This window comes from Vulpes lagopus, chromosome 7 (assembly GCF_018345385.1).
Source record: "Vulpes lagopus strain Blue_001 chromosome 7, ASM1834538v1, whole genome shotgun sequence".
In the NCBI taxonomy this organism is placed as follows: domain Eukaryota; kingdom Metazoa; phylum Chordata; class Mammalia; order Carnivora; family Canidae; genus Vulpes; species Vulpes lagopus.
The window spans coordinates 15851300-15867620 of NC_054830.1; the positions used below are offsets into that span (position 1 = coordinate 15851300).

The 16321-nt window shown below is 45.0% G+C and overlaps 1 protein-coding gene across 1 annotated transcript in view; it reads right to left on the reverse strand.

Moving 5' to 3' along the window:
* Window positions 1-5323: 5323 nt before the first annotated feature.
* The window catches only part of LTF (lactotransferrin), a 31049-nt gene continuing 20051 nt past the window's right edge, over window positions 5324-16321 (reverse strand). Inside the window, exons 13-17 of the mRNA XM_041762761.1 lie at window positions 15516-15657; window positions 10092-10159; window positions 8037-8221; window positions 6947-7136; window positions 5324-5526 (exon numbers count right to left, since the gene is read on the reverse strand). Coding sequence (XP_041618695.1) covers window positions 5492-5526; window positions 6947-7136; window positions 8037-8221; window positions 10092-10159; window positions 15516-15657 — 620 coding nt within the window. The 3' untranslated portion in view covers window positions 5324-5491. The remainder of the gene's footprint in view (window positions 5527-6946; window positions 7137-8036; window positions 8222-10091; window positions 10160-15515; window positions 15658-16321) is intronic.

Sequence of the window (16321 nt, forward strand, 5' to 3'; positions counted from 1 at the left end):
AAATAACTCTATGGCTGGATAATACTTTCACTGTTTGTGAAAACAAACAGTTGTTTGTTTGTTTGTTTGTTTGTTTGTTTTTTAAGTAGGCTCCACGCCCAGCACAGAGCCTAGTGTGGGGCCTGAACTCATAACCCTAAGATCAAGACCTGAGCTGAGATAGAGAGTCAGATGCATAACCTACTGCACCACCAAGGCACCCCAGCTGGATTTTTTTTTAAGTTAAGTAGCAGGAGTGCCTGGGTGGCTCAGTTGGTTGAGTGTCTGCCTTTGGCTTGGGTCATCGTCTCGGGGTCCTGGGATTGAGCCCCATGTCAGATTCTCTGCTTGGCAGGGAGTCTACTTCTCTCTCTCTCTCTCTCTCTCTCTCTGCCACTCCCCCTACTTGTGCTCTCTGCTCTCTCAAATGAATAAAATATTTTTAAAAAAAATATTAAGTTGCAGAAATGAGATCTCTGCTCTTATACAAACTTATATCAAACATGTTTTCTGGGGTGCCTGGGTGGCATTGTCAGTTAAGCACATGACCTGGTTTTGGCTCAGGTCATGATATCAGAAGCATGAGATGGAGTCTCCTTGGGATTCTCTCTCTCTTCTCCCTCTGCCCCTCCTGCTTGTGTTCTCTCTCTCTCTCTCTCTCTCTCTCTCTCTCTCTTTCTCTCTCTCTCCCTCTCTCAAAGTAAATAAGTCTTTAAAAAATAAAAACATATTTTCTGAACTTGGTGATTTTCAGACCTTGACACAAAAAGAGATTTCCATATTTTTAAATCAGTTTGTGAAACTGGAGAGCTTCCATCTTATCTCCAGTTGGAGGTGGTCTGAAATCTAATGGCATGCCATGCCAGAAGGTAAACATCAGGTGAAGAATCTAATAGAATTCTAGAAATGTCTTCTCAGTGATAAATATGCACTATGTATATGCTGGCAGACCGGTATCAGAGTTTGGCAGCACCTGTGTGAAAAGACATTTTCAAAGACAAATCATGTAAAATTTCTCTGTGGATCAGCTTTATGGGATGAACTTTTGCAATCCACTTTAATAATAGGGAATATCAGTTTTGAACATCAATTAAACAAAAGTTACCCCCCTGACTTCCACTCTTCTCATTAGTAGACCTGTATCACACAAAAGAAACTACTGCAATTATGAGTTGATACACATACCATGCCACCCCAACCCACAGCTTCCACCTTACTTCCTCCATTCCGAATTTCTTTCCTCCTCCTTTCCTTCATGGTAAACTCTAGGTCCCAAAAACATTAACACATTTACTCATTTTCTCAATCACACATATACACAGCAGTCTCCAGGGTTGCTGCACTCATAGTGCTTAGAATCATGGAAAGACAGATATAAGAAGGATAGGGAGGAGCACAAGTAGGGGGAGTGGCAGAGAAGCAGACTCCCTGCCGAGCAGAGAATCTGGCATGGGGCTCAATCCAGGACCCCGAGACGATGACCCAAGCCAAAGGCAGACACTCAAACCAGCCCTAAAGATGAAGCCTGGAGTGGGAGAGATGAAGCTGTCACTGGCCCCGGGAGAGTGACTGACGTTATGAGATTTATCGGCGGTCTTCCTGGAGGGTGTCTGAGCTCAGAAGTGAGTGATTCCCCCACAGGAATCCTGCACCTACTCCATCTTCTCTTTCTATGGGGTCTATGCAGGTGGAGTGCAGGCAGAGTCCTGACTATGACACATCAAGGAGGGACACACTGAGCCTGAAATCCAGCCTATGTACATGGCTGAGTGGGCCGAGCTCCCGGCGGGGGCTGGGCACACTGTGGGAAAGGGGTACCTTTCCTGGGCTTCGTACAGAGGCCCTGTATGGACAGCTCTCTGCTCAGGCACCATGAAATGCTCTGCTGTCGCTGTTCTAATGCACTTTCCCTGCCATCACACTGTCCCCTGTCCTGTGTGTGGGCAGACGTTCATGGGAATCATTCTGCCACCAGGACAAACAGGAAAGGGAGTTGTCTCCCTCTGAGACCAAGCTCAGGGGCAGAGGGAATTCAAGGAAGTAAGGCAGGGACAGCCCCAAGTCAGTGCAGGACTGGAAGGTCTTGCCAGAGGGTGGAGAAGCAGAGAAGCAGACACAGGTGAAGACCATGCAGAATGCAAGGTCGAGAGCTTTCCCTGGAAGCCTGTGAGAAGCTAGGGCTTGGAGGGAGTGAAAGCAAGGACGCCAAACTGCGCCCTCACTCCATTCAGCGTGAAAAGAATGTGGGAGCCAAAGGTCGTGTGGCAGCCCAGGGCTTGCGCTACACAGAATGCACTGCCTGTGGGAGGAGAAAGCAGCATACGGGCAGTTACAGGACTGGGCAACACATTTCCCACTTCTGCAAGATTTCATGAGTACAGAGGTCTGAGATGGTTTACCATAGATAGAGTTTTGGGGTTGGTTTGTCCCCAAAGATATGAGACACACAGAAGGAGGCATATTTCTCTAGTAGCTAAGACAAAATCCACAAACTGGTTCCTTCTCATGCCTGGAAGCCTTGACCATCATCCCAGACAAGCTGAAGCAGAGAAGATGTGCTATTTCTTCTTTTCCTCCATCTTGTCCCTGCCTTACCCCAGATTCTCCATACCCTCTATCTCTCTAGGGGTGATGCTGTTCTTTAAAACTCAAAAAGCAGGCTGTGGTACCAGTTTCCTGCTCTGCAGAGGGCTCGGGGTCCTACTCAGCATTCCCACGGCCTCCCAGGGCCTCACCTGCTCACCACCTGTCACTCACTTCCTTCTGCTGCCTCATTACTGATCTTCACCACCTGTCATTTCCAGAAGCTGTGATCTCTCCCCATACGCTCTCCCCATATGCAGACACTCCCCATATGGCCAAGATGGATCAGTCCTCCATTCGTATCAGGCATCAGTGATTAAGGATCCTGGCCAGCAGGGACAGGAATTGTCTCTGTGACTATATTTTTCTTTAGAACCTGACTGGCTGTGTTCCTGGGGCCCATGCATCCTCTCTGAGCAGATCTTTCACCATCTCCACATTTCCTCACCTGTGGTTGACTCTAAGTTCCCCATTCACCCAGAAGAGTGGGTCAGCTCTATTGATTTGGTTTCAAACTCTCATTCTTAGGGTAGAGGGCTCACCTTTCTCAACCCCAATGGCCATGTGACACGATTTCCTAACATATCCTCTGCTTCCATCCTGAAATTCAGACTGCAGCCATTTATTTCATTCTTGCTCTAACACTGGAAATGACCTGCTTTGGGCCATGGTGTTTCCAGCCCAGCAGGACTGTTGCTTCAGTTGGGAGGAGCAGGTTGGTGCTCACACCCACAACCATGGCATGGGTGGTGGTGATTTGCTTACCTTCTCTATTTTCATGACTATGAGCCTGATGTATAGATATTTGTGTTCTGTTGACAACACTAAATTTCAGAAAAGAGAGACATAGGCTTAGGGTTGAAATAATGAAGGTAATGCCTCAGATCCAGAAGAGAAATAGTGTCCTATTGCCAAAATATTCACTGCTTCCTCCCACTGGGCCTCTCCCTGCAGGACATCATATGCCTGCCTTGTTGATGTCACGGCCACTCAACTTACTCTGAGCAATGAAATGATGGGAATGGCAAAGCCATTGCCCCTAGAGAAGCTTTAGAAGTTATTGTGAGGCATCTCCAATTCTCCTTTCTGTCTTCAGGCCAGCAGACCTCAGGTGGAGCCACTTGTTCAGCCCAGATCTCAGAACAAAGGTATGAGCTGAGCAAAAGAGCCACTGGTGCAAAGACATGGGTGTAAGACAAAAATAAGCACTTGTTGTGTAAGCCGCTAAGATTTCTATAGAACTTAGCATGAGCTGATGGATGTGGTGATGTTAGATTTTCTAATTTAATTTCAGCCAGAAAGGGGATTTCACTGGTGGGCTTTAATTTCACCTTCATATTTTATTTATACAAGAAAGTTCATACAGTTCAAATGTCATGCTTTGTGGGGCTGTTATTATGACTAATATGGCAACAGCATCAAATGTTGCTCACTGAATAACCTTCTCAGGCTAGTGAGGATACATGGCATATCTGGGCCATAATTATAGTAGCAAAAAAAAGTGAGTTTTCATCCTAAGTTTAGGGGACCCTAATTCATGTCCTTTCAGAGCCCGGTGTAGGCAGCAGCAAAGCTACCTACCCACTGATGGTGGTCAACACTGCCACCCTTGTTTGACATCAGCCTTTGAAGGTACAGTCTTCCTCTGGTTGGCATGGGTTTACTTGTTGGGTCCAATGAGCCAAAGGAAAAACTGAAAGCCAGAAAATGACCCCTTCCCAGGGAAAAGTTAGCAATCTGAGAGAGCTGGTACCTAGCCACCCCTGAGCCCCACTTTCTGGAAGAAGGTCCACATTAGTAGCTGAGACCACATCACTTGGTTCTTTCATAGGTCAGAAGCAAAAGCCTGGCGAAGAAAGCCACAGGGAGTGCACTGAAAGAACAAAGCATGGACCCTCCACAAGGCAGAGGAAGGCAGGCCAGAGAGGAGGATGAGTGGTATGAAAGCTGAGGGAACGGGGTTCGAGAAGGAGTGAGAGGACCATGGGGTCAGGAGTGGCTACGGGCTCAGGGGAAGAGATCTGGAAACGCTGAGAAGCTTGGCAGTTTGGGAGGGCATCGGTGTCCTTTTCCAGAGCCACTCAGGAGAGAGAACAGGTTAGAACCCAATCACAGTGAGGTGCAGAGAGAATGGGAGAGTGGCCCGACTGCTTGCTGAAGGAATAGAGGGCAGCCCGCCTGGCCCGTGCTCTCTAAAGCTGGGCTGAGGGAAGTGGGGGGAGTGTAAATGAGTGAGTGGAGGTTAACCAGAGGGGGAGGGACAATAAGGCCAGTCAGAAGGCCAAGGGACAGAAGGTTGTCACCTCTCCCTATGATGCCTGTATTTGTACATTCACTGTACCTGATGCAATTTATTTAAGATACCAAATTCTCAAAAATCTTTGTGATACCCAGTTTCTTTCACCAATGCCTCAATTCCTACTCCCTATCCCTCTCCCTGCCCTAGAAACACATGCACACAAAGCACACATACAAACGCATGCACACACGCGTACACGTGCGCATCCGCGTACACACCCACCCCGGCACACACAGCAACAACCATGTGAACAGCCATCCAGATGCCCTTGGGGAAACCAGATGCTGGGCCTGGTCTTTGCTTCTAGACAAGCAGGCACTGAACCCAAAGGGAAGAGAAGGAGCCCGACCTGGAAAGTGTGGAAGGAAAGATCCAGCTGCGCCAGTATCTGATCAGACACATGATTTCTATATAAAATTCTAGAAAAGATGAATGATGCTTTATAAGGAATGAAAATCGAAAGCCTTTCTCATTTTATTTATTGCAAGGATGACAGCAAGGAGCTGGGAAAGCAGTTGATTGGCCAGGAGGGGAGAAGGCCCGTACCCCCAAGGGGGAGGCTGTAGGAGCAGTGAGGGGGAGGGGCCGAGGCACCTCTGGGGAAAAGGCCAGGCAGTCTTCTCATGTGTTTTATCTCCTCAGGAAGGCGCAGGCTTCCAGAAGCGCTGTGGGACACACCAAAGCAGGAGATTCAGAAACAGATTTCTCTTTTTTTACCCGAGTCAACCAAGGAGGGTACTAAAACACAGACTTTCCCCCTGCCTTCTCTCACCAACCCTTGGCCAGCCAGCTCTGTCCCCCACACCCTGAGCCACTTCCTGCCCTGGCCTTAGTGACACAAGATCCATCCCATTTGTCTGTAACTGAATCAACGGTCACACTCAAGTTCACAAGACATGAGTGGTCCTCTGATGTGAGCCATTTATCACCCTCGTCTTCATGCAAATCTGTCTGCCATGGTGTTCACTCAGTCATTCACTAGTACTCTGGGGCCTGCTTTGTGTGAGGTACTGTGCTAAGTGCCGGGGATTGAGCAGGGACAGAAGGACCCTGCCTTCAGCCAGCATGCACTCTGTGCAGTCCTGAGCTGGCTGCTCCCAAGAATAGCCCCACAGCCTCTTTCTCAAAGCCGAGTCCTAGGGCCACCCCATCACAATTCCCCAGATGCCGGTTGGTAAAGAGCAGTGACACTGTTGACATTTGAGACCCGGGAATTCTTTGTTGGCAGGGCTCTTCCATGCTTTATTTAGCAGCATCTCTGGCTTCTGCCCATAGACACCAGCTGCACCACTCACCCTTTCACACCCCCGCCCCGCCCCAGCAACTTATAAGAATCAAAAATACCTCCAAGCATTGCCGAATGTCCCCTGGGACAGTGGGGGGCGGGGGGGTGGTCACTGCACCTAGCTGAGAATGACCAGTACAGAGATTCTTGGTCCCACCCCATCCCTGGACCGCCACCAGGCCGACACCTCCAGCTGTCTGATGAGGTGCCAGGAGTGGGATTCTGGGTGACCCCCATGCACAAGGGAGGCAGTACACACTGAAATTTTAGATTAACCACCTGGAGCCTTACAACGCTCTGCAATAGCTTATAAGTGTTTTTAAAGGAGCAAATTATTTGTCAGTATACTTTCCTGGCTAAGATACTTTCTTGGAATTTGTACTCTCAATGATTGGTATTTACGGTAACAGTCTAGAGACCAGAATTTGTCATTTCTGAACACATACGTGCATATATACACATAGACACACACACATATATATACGTGTGTATATGTACGTATACCTACACAAGTATACCTACATGCAGACACACACACACTTCATTCTACTGAACAAAATGAATGATCAGCTTCTAAGAACCATGACAGACACTCTCAGCATTATAAAAATTTAGCCTATCGCCACTGCCTTATTTTTCTCTAAACCTTACACCTCATCACTGATGCTGTTGCTTCCTGAGGTGCAGGGATACACACTGCCTTAACACTTTTATTCCCATCTCCATTCCTAAAATGCTGTCTGGCCCTCCAGCCTCGCCACCCTCCACTCATGGTGGCTCCTCCAGGCTGTTGCACTTACGGGAGGCTGAACACTGTCTCAGATTAGCAACGGCCGTGACATAGGCTGATCCCAAATATTCTTCATATGTGTTTTTGCCTTGGAGCTTGGCCAGGCACTCAGTGTTGTCATTGAACAGAAGATTTTTGGTTTCAGACTGGAACAAGCAAAAGTCGCTTGGGCATTTGGCTCCATTTCTTCCAAACTGCGTCTGTGATAAAAGGGCAGACATAAGCAAGTGGCCAAGGGAAACAGGAGAACGTTTAGGATTAGGAGAGGCCAAGGACCTCTCTTCCATCCAGGCTCAGGCCTGGGAAGCCTACAGAAGGAAAGGAGATGAGGTCTGGAGCCCTTCTACCTCTTGGCTGAGCCCTCCCCTGCCCCATGTCCTCCCGTGGCCCCGGGGTGACAGACCCACCAGGCAGTGCCGGGGCCCCTCACTACTTCTGATCCCATCTTCCACCATCGTTCCCTCCTTGTTCATCTGTGGCCTCTTCCTGTAGAACCTCTGCGTGACTAGGTGATAGCTGAGAATTTCTGAGGTCAAAAGGTGGTCACCTACAGCATTCTGACAGGGCCAGCTCTCCCACACAGGCAGGCTGCATTGGAAATCTCTGCCATTGGTCAGGACATTGCCTCGGGAGGGTCACTTAGCCTCTCTTGGCCAAAGTTCCTTCTCCGTGCTCTGGGGCAAGAGCAACACACCTCAGCGATGAACCACCTCCTACCAGCATGAGTGTGCCATAGCGAGGTTACTGTACCTATGATTACCATTCCAGGACCACCGTCTTTAAAGCACACCTGGACACCTGACGTTCTACTACCAAAGTAGAAGTTCCAAAACAGAATCACAGACTTTAAGGAAATTGCATGGTTTCCTTCAAACCGCTTCCCACAGATAGCCTTCAATCTACAGAAGTTCTGGGTTTGTTGTTTTTAGAGATTACACATGTTCTCACTGAGACTCTGGGCAGCTCCTCAGCATGAAGCAAACGCTGTCACCACCAGCTTCAAGCAGAGGGACTGCAAAGAAGGGCTCTGGACAGACTGCTTCACCCAGCTCTGGGACCTGTGTGGTTAAGAGAGGGCAGGAGGCCCTCGTGATCCGCACCTGCTGGAAGAGCAGCACCTGCTCCAGGTGTTTGGCCTTTTCTTCCCGAGATACCACAGCATGGTTCGGAGCCATGGCCAGGTGACATCTCCGAGCCTCTGTCACAGGCTGCCGGGTGCCATCAAGACACAGCAGCTCAAAGTCCTCCAGCTTCAAATCCCTGGCCCATGGCTCAGGGTTCCCTCCTGGGGAGAGAAAAAAGAAGCAGCGTTAGCCACAGGGCTGCCCCGCTTGGTCAAAGGTCTTTTCTGGGTGGGTCCGACGAGTCCCCTGGCCTCCTGAAACGGTCACGTGTGGGTCGCAGTGATGTGAGGTAGAGTGCAGGAAGCTTTGTCCGCACGAGCTATGCAAACTCCAAATACAGCAAATGTCAGTGCTGCTTCCATACAAGGGGACAAGATTAGAGAATATAAAGGAGCGAAACCCTGACACATTCTAACATTTGAAAATGTGGATGAACTTTGAAAATGTGATGCTCAGTGAAAGAAGCCAGTCACAAAAGTTTATGTGATTCCATTTATGTGAAATGTCCAGAATGGGCAAATCTACAAATACAGAAAATAGACTGGTGGTTGGCAGCTCTGGAGGAGTGGGGAAAGGCGCAGGGGTACTTTATGGGGGTGTGTGAGTGTTCTAGAATTGGACTGGGCTGGTGGGTGTGGAGCTCCGTGAATGTGCTAGAGACCATGGAACTGCACACTTTGAATGGGTGAATTTTTATAGCATGAATTATATCTCAATAGAGTTGTTAGTTTTTTAAAAGAGAAAGCCCTCCACCTGTACCGTATTTTCCAATGAGTTCCAGAAGAAGATTATCTGGTTTATGTTCAAGAAGAAATTGTTTTCTACTTCCCTTCATATTCAAATGCTCTTAGTGTCTAACTAGAAAAAGAACGGGAACTTCTACAAGTTTATCAAATATGCTCCATCAATTAAAAAAAATACAGTTGTGAAATCCCAAAGAAACCTATACTTAAATAGGTTTCTCTATTTAAGTCACTCTATGACATCACTCTAGGGGATCAAGATGAGTCATGATGAGTCCCGAGTAATGTACAGAACTATTGAATTGAATCGGTACACTGTACACCCGAAACTAATATCACACTCTGTGTTAATTATACTTCAATTTAAAAATATGACATCAAACTGATCCCTGGAGATCACCTAGATTAATGGTTCATAAATTTGAAATACAATTGTATGTATGTCTGTGTCTAAGCAAACACAGATTCATTGTTTAGGTCCCTGCTTCTCTCCTTCTACCCTCTCTCCTCAAAACAAAAGCAAAAACACTTTATCTGTTCTCTCAGCTTTTGTCTATTTGATATTGAGATCATTCCAAATTTATAGGTCTGTCCTCAGTCCCTTTCCCAAGAGACGTGCGGAGGATCAGAAGGACAGAGGAGTGGCCATGACTCGGAGGAAGCAGTTCTTTCTCAGGGGGTGAAGTGGCAAGTCATCTGCTGGGGGCCGTGGGGGCCAAGTGAGGGCCGAGTGGGGGCTCAGGAGAAGGCTGCAGTCTGGAAGGCAACCAGATGGCTAGGGGTGCTGAAGTTAGCAATTATTATTCACCTTCCATTATATGTCTTTGCCTTTGGGGGCAAAGACTCTCAAGGAGTTTCCAGACTGCGGGCTCACATGGGTCCAAATGAAGGTCCTTACTTCCTTTTTTAAAACTATGGACACAGGAAAATAAATAAATAAATAAATAAATAAATAAAATGATAGATAGATAGATAAATAAATAAATAAAACCATGGCACAGGGAGATGGTGTGCTTCTGTGGTTGACTAGACAAAGCCAGGGAGATATTTGCTACTGAGTACGGCTGGTGTGTGTGTGTGAGAGAGAGAGAGAGAGACAGAGAGAGAGAGAGAGAGGAGAGAGAAGAAATTTGGCTTCAAAATCAATGTCACACTCATAGACATACCATATGGCATAAGGAGGTAAAGAATTTTGGAAGTAACCTGATCCAAAGCCTAGAAAAGGTTATAATAGCTTCCCAATTGCGAATCTGAATACTGGGACATGAGAGGGAAACATTTCACTTACCGTTTGTGTTCTGCAAGATAGTGGAATTTCTCACAAATGCGACATCTCCAGCCTTCTCTGCCAGGCACCTAAAATGTTCCAGAAAATAAACACATTGCCAGAGAAGAAAAACTATTAGGGTTTTCATAAATATTTGTAAGATGCATGCCAAAAACTGAAACATGGAAGTAAACACGGAACAGATAAAGACAAATATTTCCAGGAACTTATGGTTTAAAATGGTAGCTTGAACACATATGCTTGTGAGCCTTCTCTGCTCCTAGAATCCCAATAAAATGACATTACTGAGATTGTTGGGGTTTGGGGATTTTTTTTTACATTAGTGAGATATTTTTTAAGCCATAAACCATGAGCAAGAGGAGGGCAGGAGGAATAGAGTAAAGATAATGTGGACAATGTTTGCAAGGTGGAGAGCAAATCAATGAACAGGAATTGATCCAGCAGAGCAGAGACAGCTTTAACGTAAGCTGGAAGTGGGGGAAGCCCAGAAGGAAACTGATGTGCACTGCAGAACTCCAGAAAGGCTCATTAGTTAGAAGTATTAGGCACCACTGAAAGTGGCTGAGACAGGAGGACTGGATAGAGCGTGTACAGACATGGCTTAGGTGCCCTCCTCTTCCATGCGGATGTAAGATGACTCCCCCCACACCCCAGCAGAAGACTGAAGGTTTGTTCACAAGAGATTGAACCTGAACATTAGAGACACAGAGCCAAGCACAGTGGAGAGCAGAGGCCCAACACTGATATCAGAGTAGACTGAAAATCTATATTCCAGAAGGTTAAATCATAACTTCTTTCCCCCACGCAGCCTCCCAAGAGGCGTACAAGATGATTCTTTCTTTGGAAAACCTGATCAATCCAAGAAAAATTCCTATAGATTCTCATATTTGGATGCCCCATAGTGAAATGACACACACCAATGGCCCCACAGGTGAGGCTCATAAGTCAAGATGTGGTACCTGACACAGAACAGTCAGCGCTAGTATTTCATTCTTAAATATGGACAAATGGCCAGAAACCACTGAATCTGAAGAAATGCTAGAAAAAATGTAGACTGAAAAAAATAGCTAATTATATTCATAATATACAGAGACAATACAGGAGACAAAATAAAACTTTTTAGACTATGATTAATATCATTAAGGAGATGAAAGAAAGTGCAGCACTCATAAAACAAGAACAAGAAGCTCTAAACAAAGGACCAGTCAGAACACAAAGTGTTCTTAGAATGTAAAAAATCATCATCATAAAAATTCTAAAAAATGATATATGATTAGAAGGTTAAGCTAAGCAAATACCCCAGAAACTGGAAGATAACGAAAAGCAAATAATAAAAGATAAATAAGAAAATGAAATGATAATCCAAGAGTCTATAATTTAAGAACTAAAGTTTACAGAGAAATCAGAGAAAACAGGGTAGAAATTATCAAAGACATAATGAAGTAAAATTTCCCAGAACAATTTGAGCTTCCAAATGAAACAGGCCCACCAAGTGCCCAATCCAAAGGATTAAAAGGAGACCCACATGAAGAAATAGAAGAAGTTTCAGAACACTAGAGATTTTTAAAAATAGTTTTTTAAAAACTCAGAAACATCTTAAGAAACTCATTGTCAAAGCATTTTACTTTTGATAAAACCCCAAATGAATTTTTCCTAAAGAGTATTTTTCATTCATTATTAAATCTCTGTAAATTGAGAGAAATACATATTTAAGAAGGAAGTATAGGTGTTTGATTTCTTTAATCTTTACAAAATATTCTTTGTGTCAACCTGTATAAGACACTTTCTAAGCCTCCTGAAGCTTATTCTCTCAGAATGAGGAAGTTACAAATAAATTGTTGAAAACTCAAAAATAATTTTTTTTTTCAAAAAGGAACAGTCAGATACAAAGAATCAGGAATTCAAAATGGTATCAGATTTCTCAACAGAAATTCCAGATCTAGAAGACAATGAACTAATGTTTTGGGTTTTTTTCAATTTTTGAATTTAGTGTCATTTCTGTCTTTCTGTTACATTCTGGATAATTTTTTCACATATCTTCCTCAATTCTTTTTTTAGCTATGCCTAACTAAGCTGTTTAACCAGTCAACTGCATAGTTGGTTTCAATTGCTATATTTTTTTCCTTTCCAGAAATTCTACTTACTCTTTGATAAAAATACTACCGTGTTGTTTCTGCTGGATATTGCTTCTGATAACTTTTCCCCTGTGTATTTGGTTAATATTAGTTCCTTTTGACTGTGTACTGCTCATTGTTATTGAGACGGGATTTTTGAGCAATCTTTGAGGCCTATCCTGAAGGTGCTGTCTTCCAGGCAAGTTTCTAGAGGGGCTGCTAATTTGGGACCACTTTTAAAAATATTTATGAGGGGCACCTGGGTGACCCAGTGGGTTAAATGTCTGCCTTCAGCTCAGGTCATGATCCCGGAGTCCCAGGATCGAGCCCCGAGGTGGCAGATTCCCTGCTCATTGGGGGGGGTCTCCTTCTCCCTCTCCCTCTGTTCTTCCCCCACTCATGCTCTCTCTTCTCTCACTCTCTCAAATACATAAATAAAATCTTTTTTAAAAAGAATAAAAATATTTATGATTTGAGAATTTCTGGACCATTTTAGGGGATATGAGTTTGAGCTGCAAATCCATGCAGGAGGTGGCTCATGGATTCAGTTTCTCAGGGATGGTGTCTATTCTTCTCCCTGTTTTCCTCAGTATCCACCAACTTGATATCCCCAGGAGTAGGTGGGGAAATTACTTCTGATTCATTCCTCTCTGAAGGTGTATGTAACTTGTGTATTCAAGTGTGTCCTCAGGACAAAGTGAACACTCAGCTCTCTGAATTCCTATTCGCCCTTAATAATCTTACTACTTTGTCATTTATTCGGGAGTCCTAAGAACGTGTGTATGTGTGTGCACCTGTGGACTAATTCAGCATTTTTGCTTGTTTTTAGTGAGAAAATTGGTCAAAATAGCTAACACTGTCATTTCCCAGATATGGAAAATCCTGTCAAAATCTCTAGGGATTGGAAAAAAAATCTCTAGGGAGGGGCACCCTGGGTGGCTCAGCGGTTTAGCTCCATCTTTAGCCCAGGGTGTGATCCTGGAGATCCGGGATCGAGTCCCGCATCGGGCTCCCTGCATGGAGGCTGCTTCTCCCTCTGCCTCTCTCTGTCTCAGTGTCTCTCATGAATAAGTAAATAAAATCTTTAAAAAAAAAATTTTTTTTTAATCTCTAGGGAGAATGTTTTTAGACCTACGCTTAGTTATCCAGCCCAACTATAAATCATTTCAAAGGTAGTGTAAAGACATCTTCAGGCAGGTAATACTCAAAAACCACCAAGGCCAATTCAGCCTTTCTCAAAAAGATGTGTTTTGTGCCAACAAAACCAAGAAAGTGAAAGATATGATATGCAGGAAACAGGCAATTTAACATGAAGTACGCAGAAGGGAAATCCCAGAATGACCGTCAAGGGGAATCCCAGACCACAGATGTGCAAGGGATCTAGAGAAGCATCTGATGAACCCGTGTCAGCATTCACTCTGAGTATGTATTGTTAGCAGGTTTACATTACTGGCTAGCAGTTTTGAGATGAATTACTGATTTCTTTTTTAAGCACAGAAAATTAAGAAAATAAAAAAATAAGACACCCACTAACTCTAGACTAAACAAAACTTTGTACCATAAGGGAAGTGCAATCTTATTATACACATATTTAAGGAATATTTACAGGAATATTTACATATTCATAAAAACGTAAGCACTGAATACGACATAAATTTGCTGAGTTTAAAAGCAGGTGAAATTCATAGTTGTGAGTAGAACAGACATAGGAGCAGCAGGAGAGGCTGGAATCTCTTCTTCCATAATGGAAGTCAGTGGAAAATAGCTGAAAATTGAAAATTAAGAACCAGTAATATAAGATTGTTAGTTAGAAATACAGCAGTGATGGGAGTTCTGGTTCCAGCTTTCAGTTTAGACAAAAGACAAAGCATTTCCTTCTCATATAACAGGAATACTAAAGTGTGGGTGTTTCCAATGAAATAATACTTTCCCAAAAGTTTAAAAGGAAAAGCACATGACTCCTCTGGGTTTTTATCACATATGTGTCTACTCAATATTTCTGAGCAGAATCACATCACAACTTTTCCATTTGCAAATCTTTAGTCTTTTTTTTTTAAGATTTTATTTATTTACTTATTTATTTGAGAGAAAGAGAGCATGAAAGAGCACAAGTAGGGGAAGGGCAGAGGGAGAAGCAGACTTCCCACTGAGCAGGGAGCCTGATGCAGGGCTTGATCCCAATACCTTGAGATCATGACCTGAGCCAAAGGCAGACACTTAACCCACTGAGCTGCCCAGGCACCCCAGGAAATCTTTAGTCTTTCAAAGATATTCTTATAAAGTCACAAAATATTTTTAGGAGTCACTCACACTATAGTAAAAGTTATGTCTATATCATCCCATCATTGGAGAGAAGGCTACTGTATTTATATATTAGGTTCAAAGACCCCGTTTGGCCACTGTCATTGTCAGATCCATGATGCCATCTTGTGGTGCAATATATTTTTTTCTTTTCTTTTCTTTTCTTTTCTTTTCTTTTCTTTTCTTTTCTTTTCTTTCTTTCTTTCTTTCTTTTTTTTTTTTTTTTAGTAGACTCCATGTCCAACATGGAGCCCAATGCAGAGGTTAAACTCACCATTCTGAGATCAAGATCTGAGCTGAGATCAAGAGTCAGATGCTTAGCAGACTGAACCACCCAGGTGCCTCAAGTGCAATATATTCTTGGTGAATAGAGAAAAAGGAATTAGAAAGAACCTCTGAGAAATGATACCAACATTTGTAGGCACAGGGTGGTAACTGTGAATTGGATAGTTACTGTGGATCACTAAGTGGTTAGAACTGGTAAATTCCAAAAATTTATTTTTTGGTTTATCTTTCACTTTACTAGTGGAGAATAACACTGCAGTCTTGCTTTGTCTTTGCCATTTCTAAGGCTGCAATCAAAGAGAGAAGTGAAGTGTGGGATGTAATGATAACCTAGACAAAGGTGAGGGGGTAGGGGAGAGGGTGGGAGAGAAGAAGGTGGTGGCTCCAGGAAAGAGAACTCTTGCACATAAAAACGAGCGGTAGGAAGGACTTAAGAGACCACAGATACTACCCTTTGATGTTGTGGATGAGGACACTGAGGCTGACTTTGGCCCCAGGCCACAGGAAAGGGCCCAGCAGAGCCGCAGTCATGCAGCCCCATGGCAGCCCCGAGGGGAGGAGTGGGGAGCCCTCACAGGTGCAGCTTTTAGTGGACCCCAGGCTGTTTCCTGGCTCTGCTGTGACAGGCCACATCTGACTCCTTAGAAATGCACTGTAAGATGCTGGAGGATGAGGGATGAAGGACAAGGCCCTATCCTGGGCAAGCCTCAGCCACAGCACTCACCTGAAAGCCCCAGTGTAGCCAAAGTATCTCTCATTACTGTTGGGCGCACACTTGTTCTCACCCTTCTCGTCACCAATGCACAGTGCGCAGAGATTGGACTTCGGGTCGGCCCCAGGGGCACAGCTCTGGCTAAAGAATTCATCTGCAGAGAAGGAACATGGGAGTCAGCCATCCCCACCTGATTCAAGATAAGAGGCCTTTACCCAGCAGGCGATGCAGCTTGGGTTGGGTTCATTCCATTGCCCAGACAGACATGCATACACTCACTATCGCAGACTGCCCTGTGCTACCACCAACCGAGGGCCCAGTAGAAATCAGAATAGCTTCACACGGGAGGCACCAACAGGTGTGAATAGCTGCCTGGGGGGTGGAGAAGAGGGTCTTCATGCTACCTGACAGAGGGTCCCATCATGACAGCCTCGGGCTGGAGACTCAACTAATGAACTTGGCTGCAACCTGCAGCAGAACCTGCTGGCTGCCCTCCAGGATCTGATTTCTCTTTTCCTCAGAAATAGAAACCCTGCTTTTGACCTGGGCTCCTGGCCCCTTAGAATAAAGCCTCGTCTTACCAGATGCCCTGTGGTTAGTATAGCCATGCGGCTAGGAACTCGCCAGTGAGAGACAAGAGGGGTGTTGCATGCCAGTGTCTTACACCCTTCAAAGACAGTTGGCCCAGGCCTTTCCCTCCTTCCTCTCCTTCCCCTTCTGCACACGGCATGCACAAACGGGCACCAGACCTCCAGTTGTGACATGGGCCATGAAATGACCTTGAGCTTGGCAGCCACATATATCAAAGTAGCCAGATG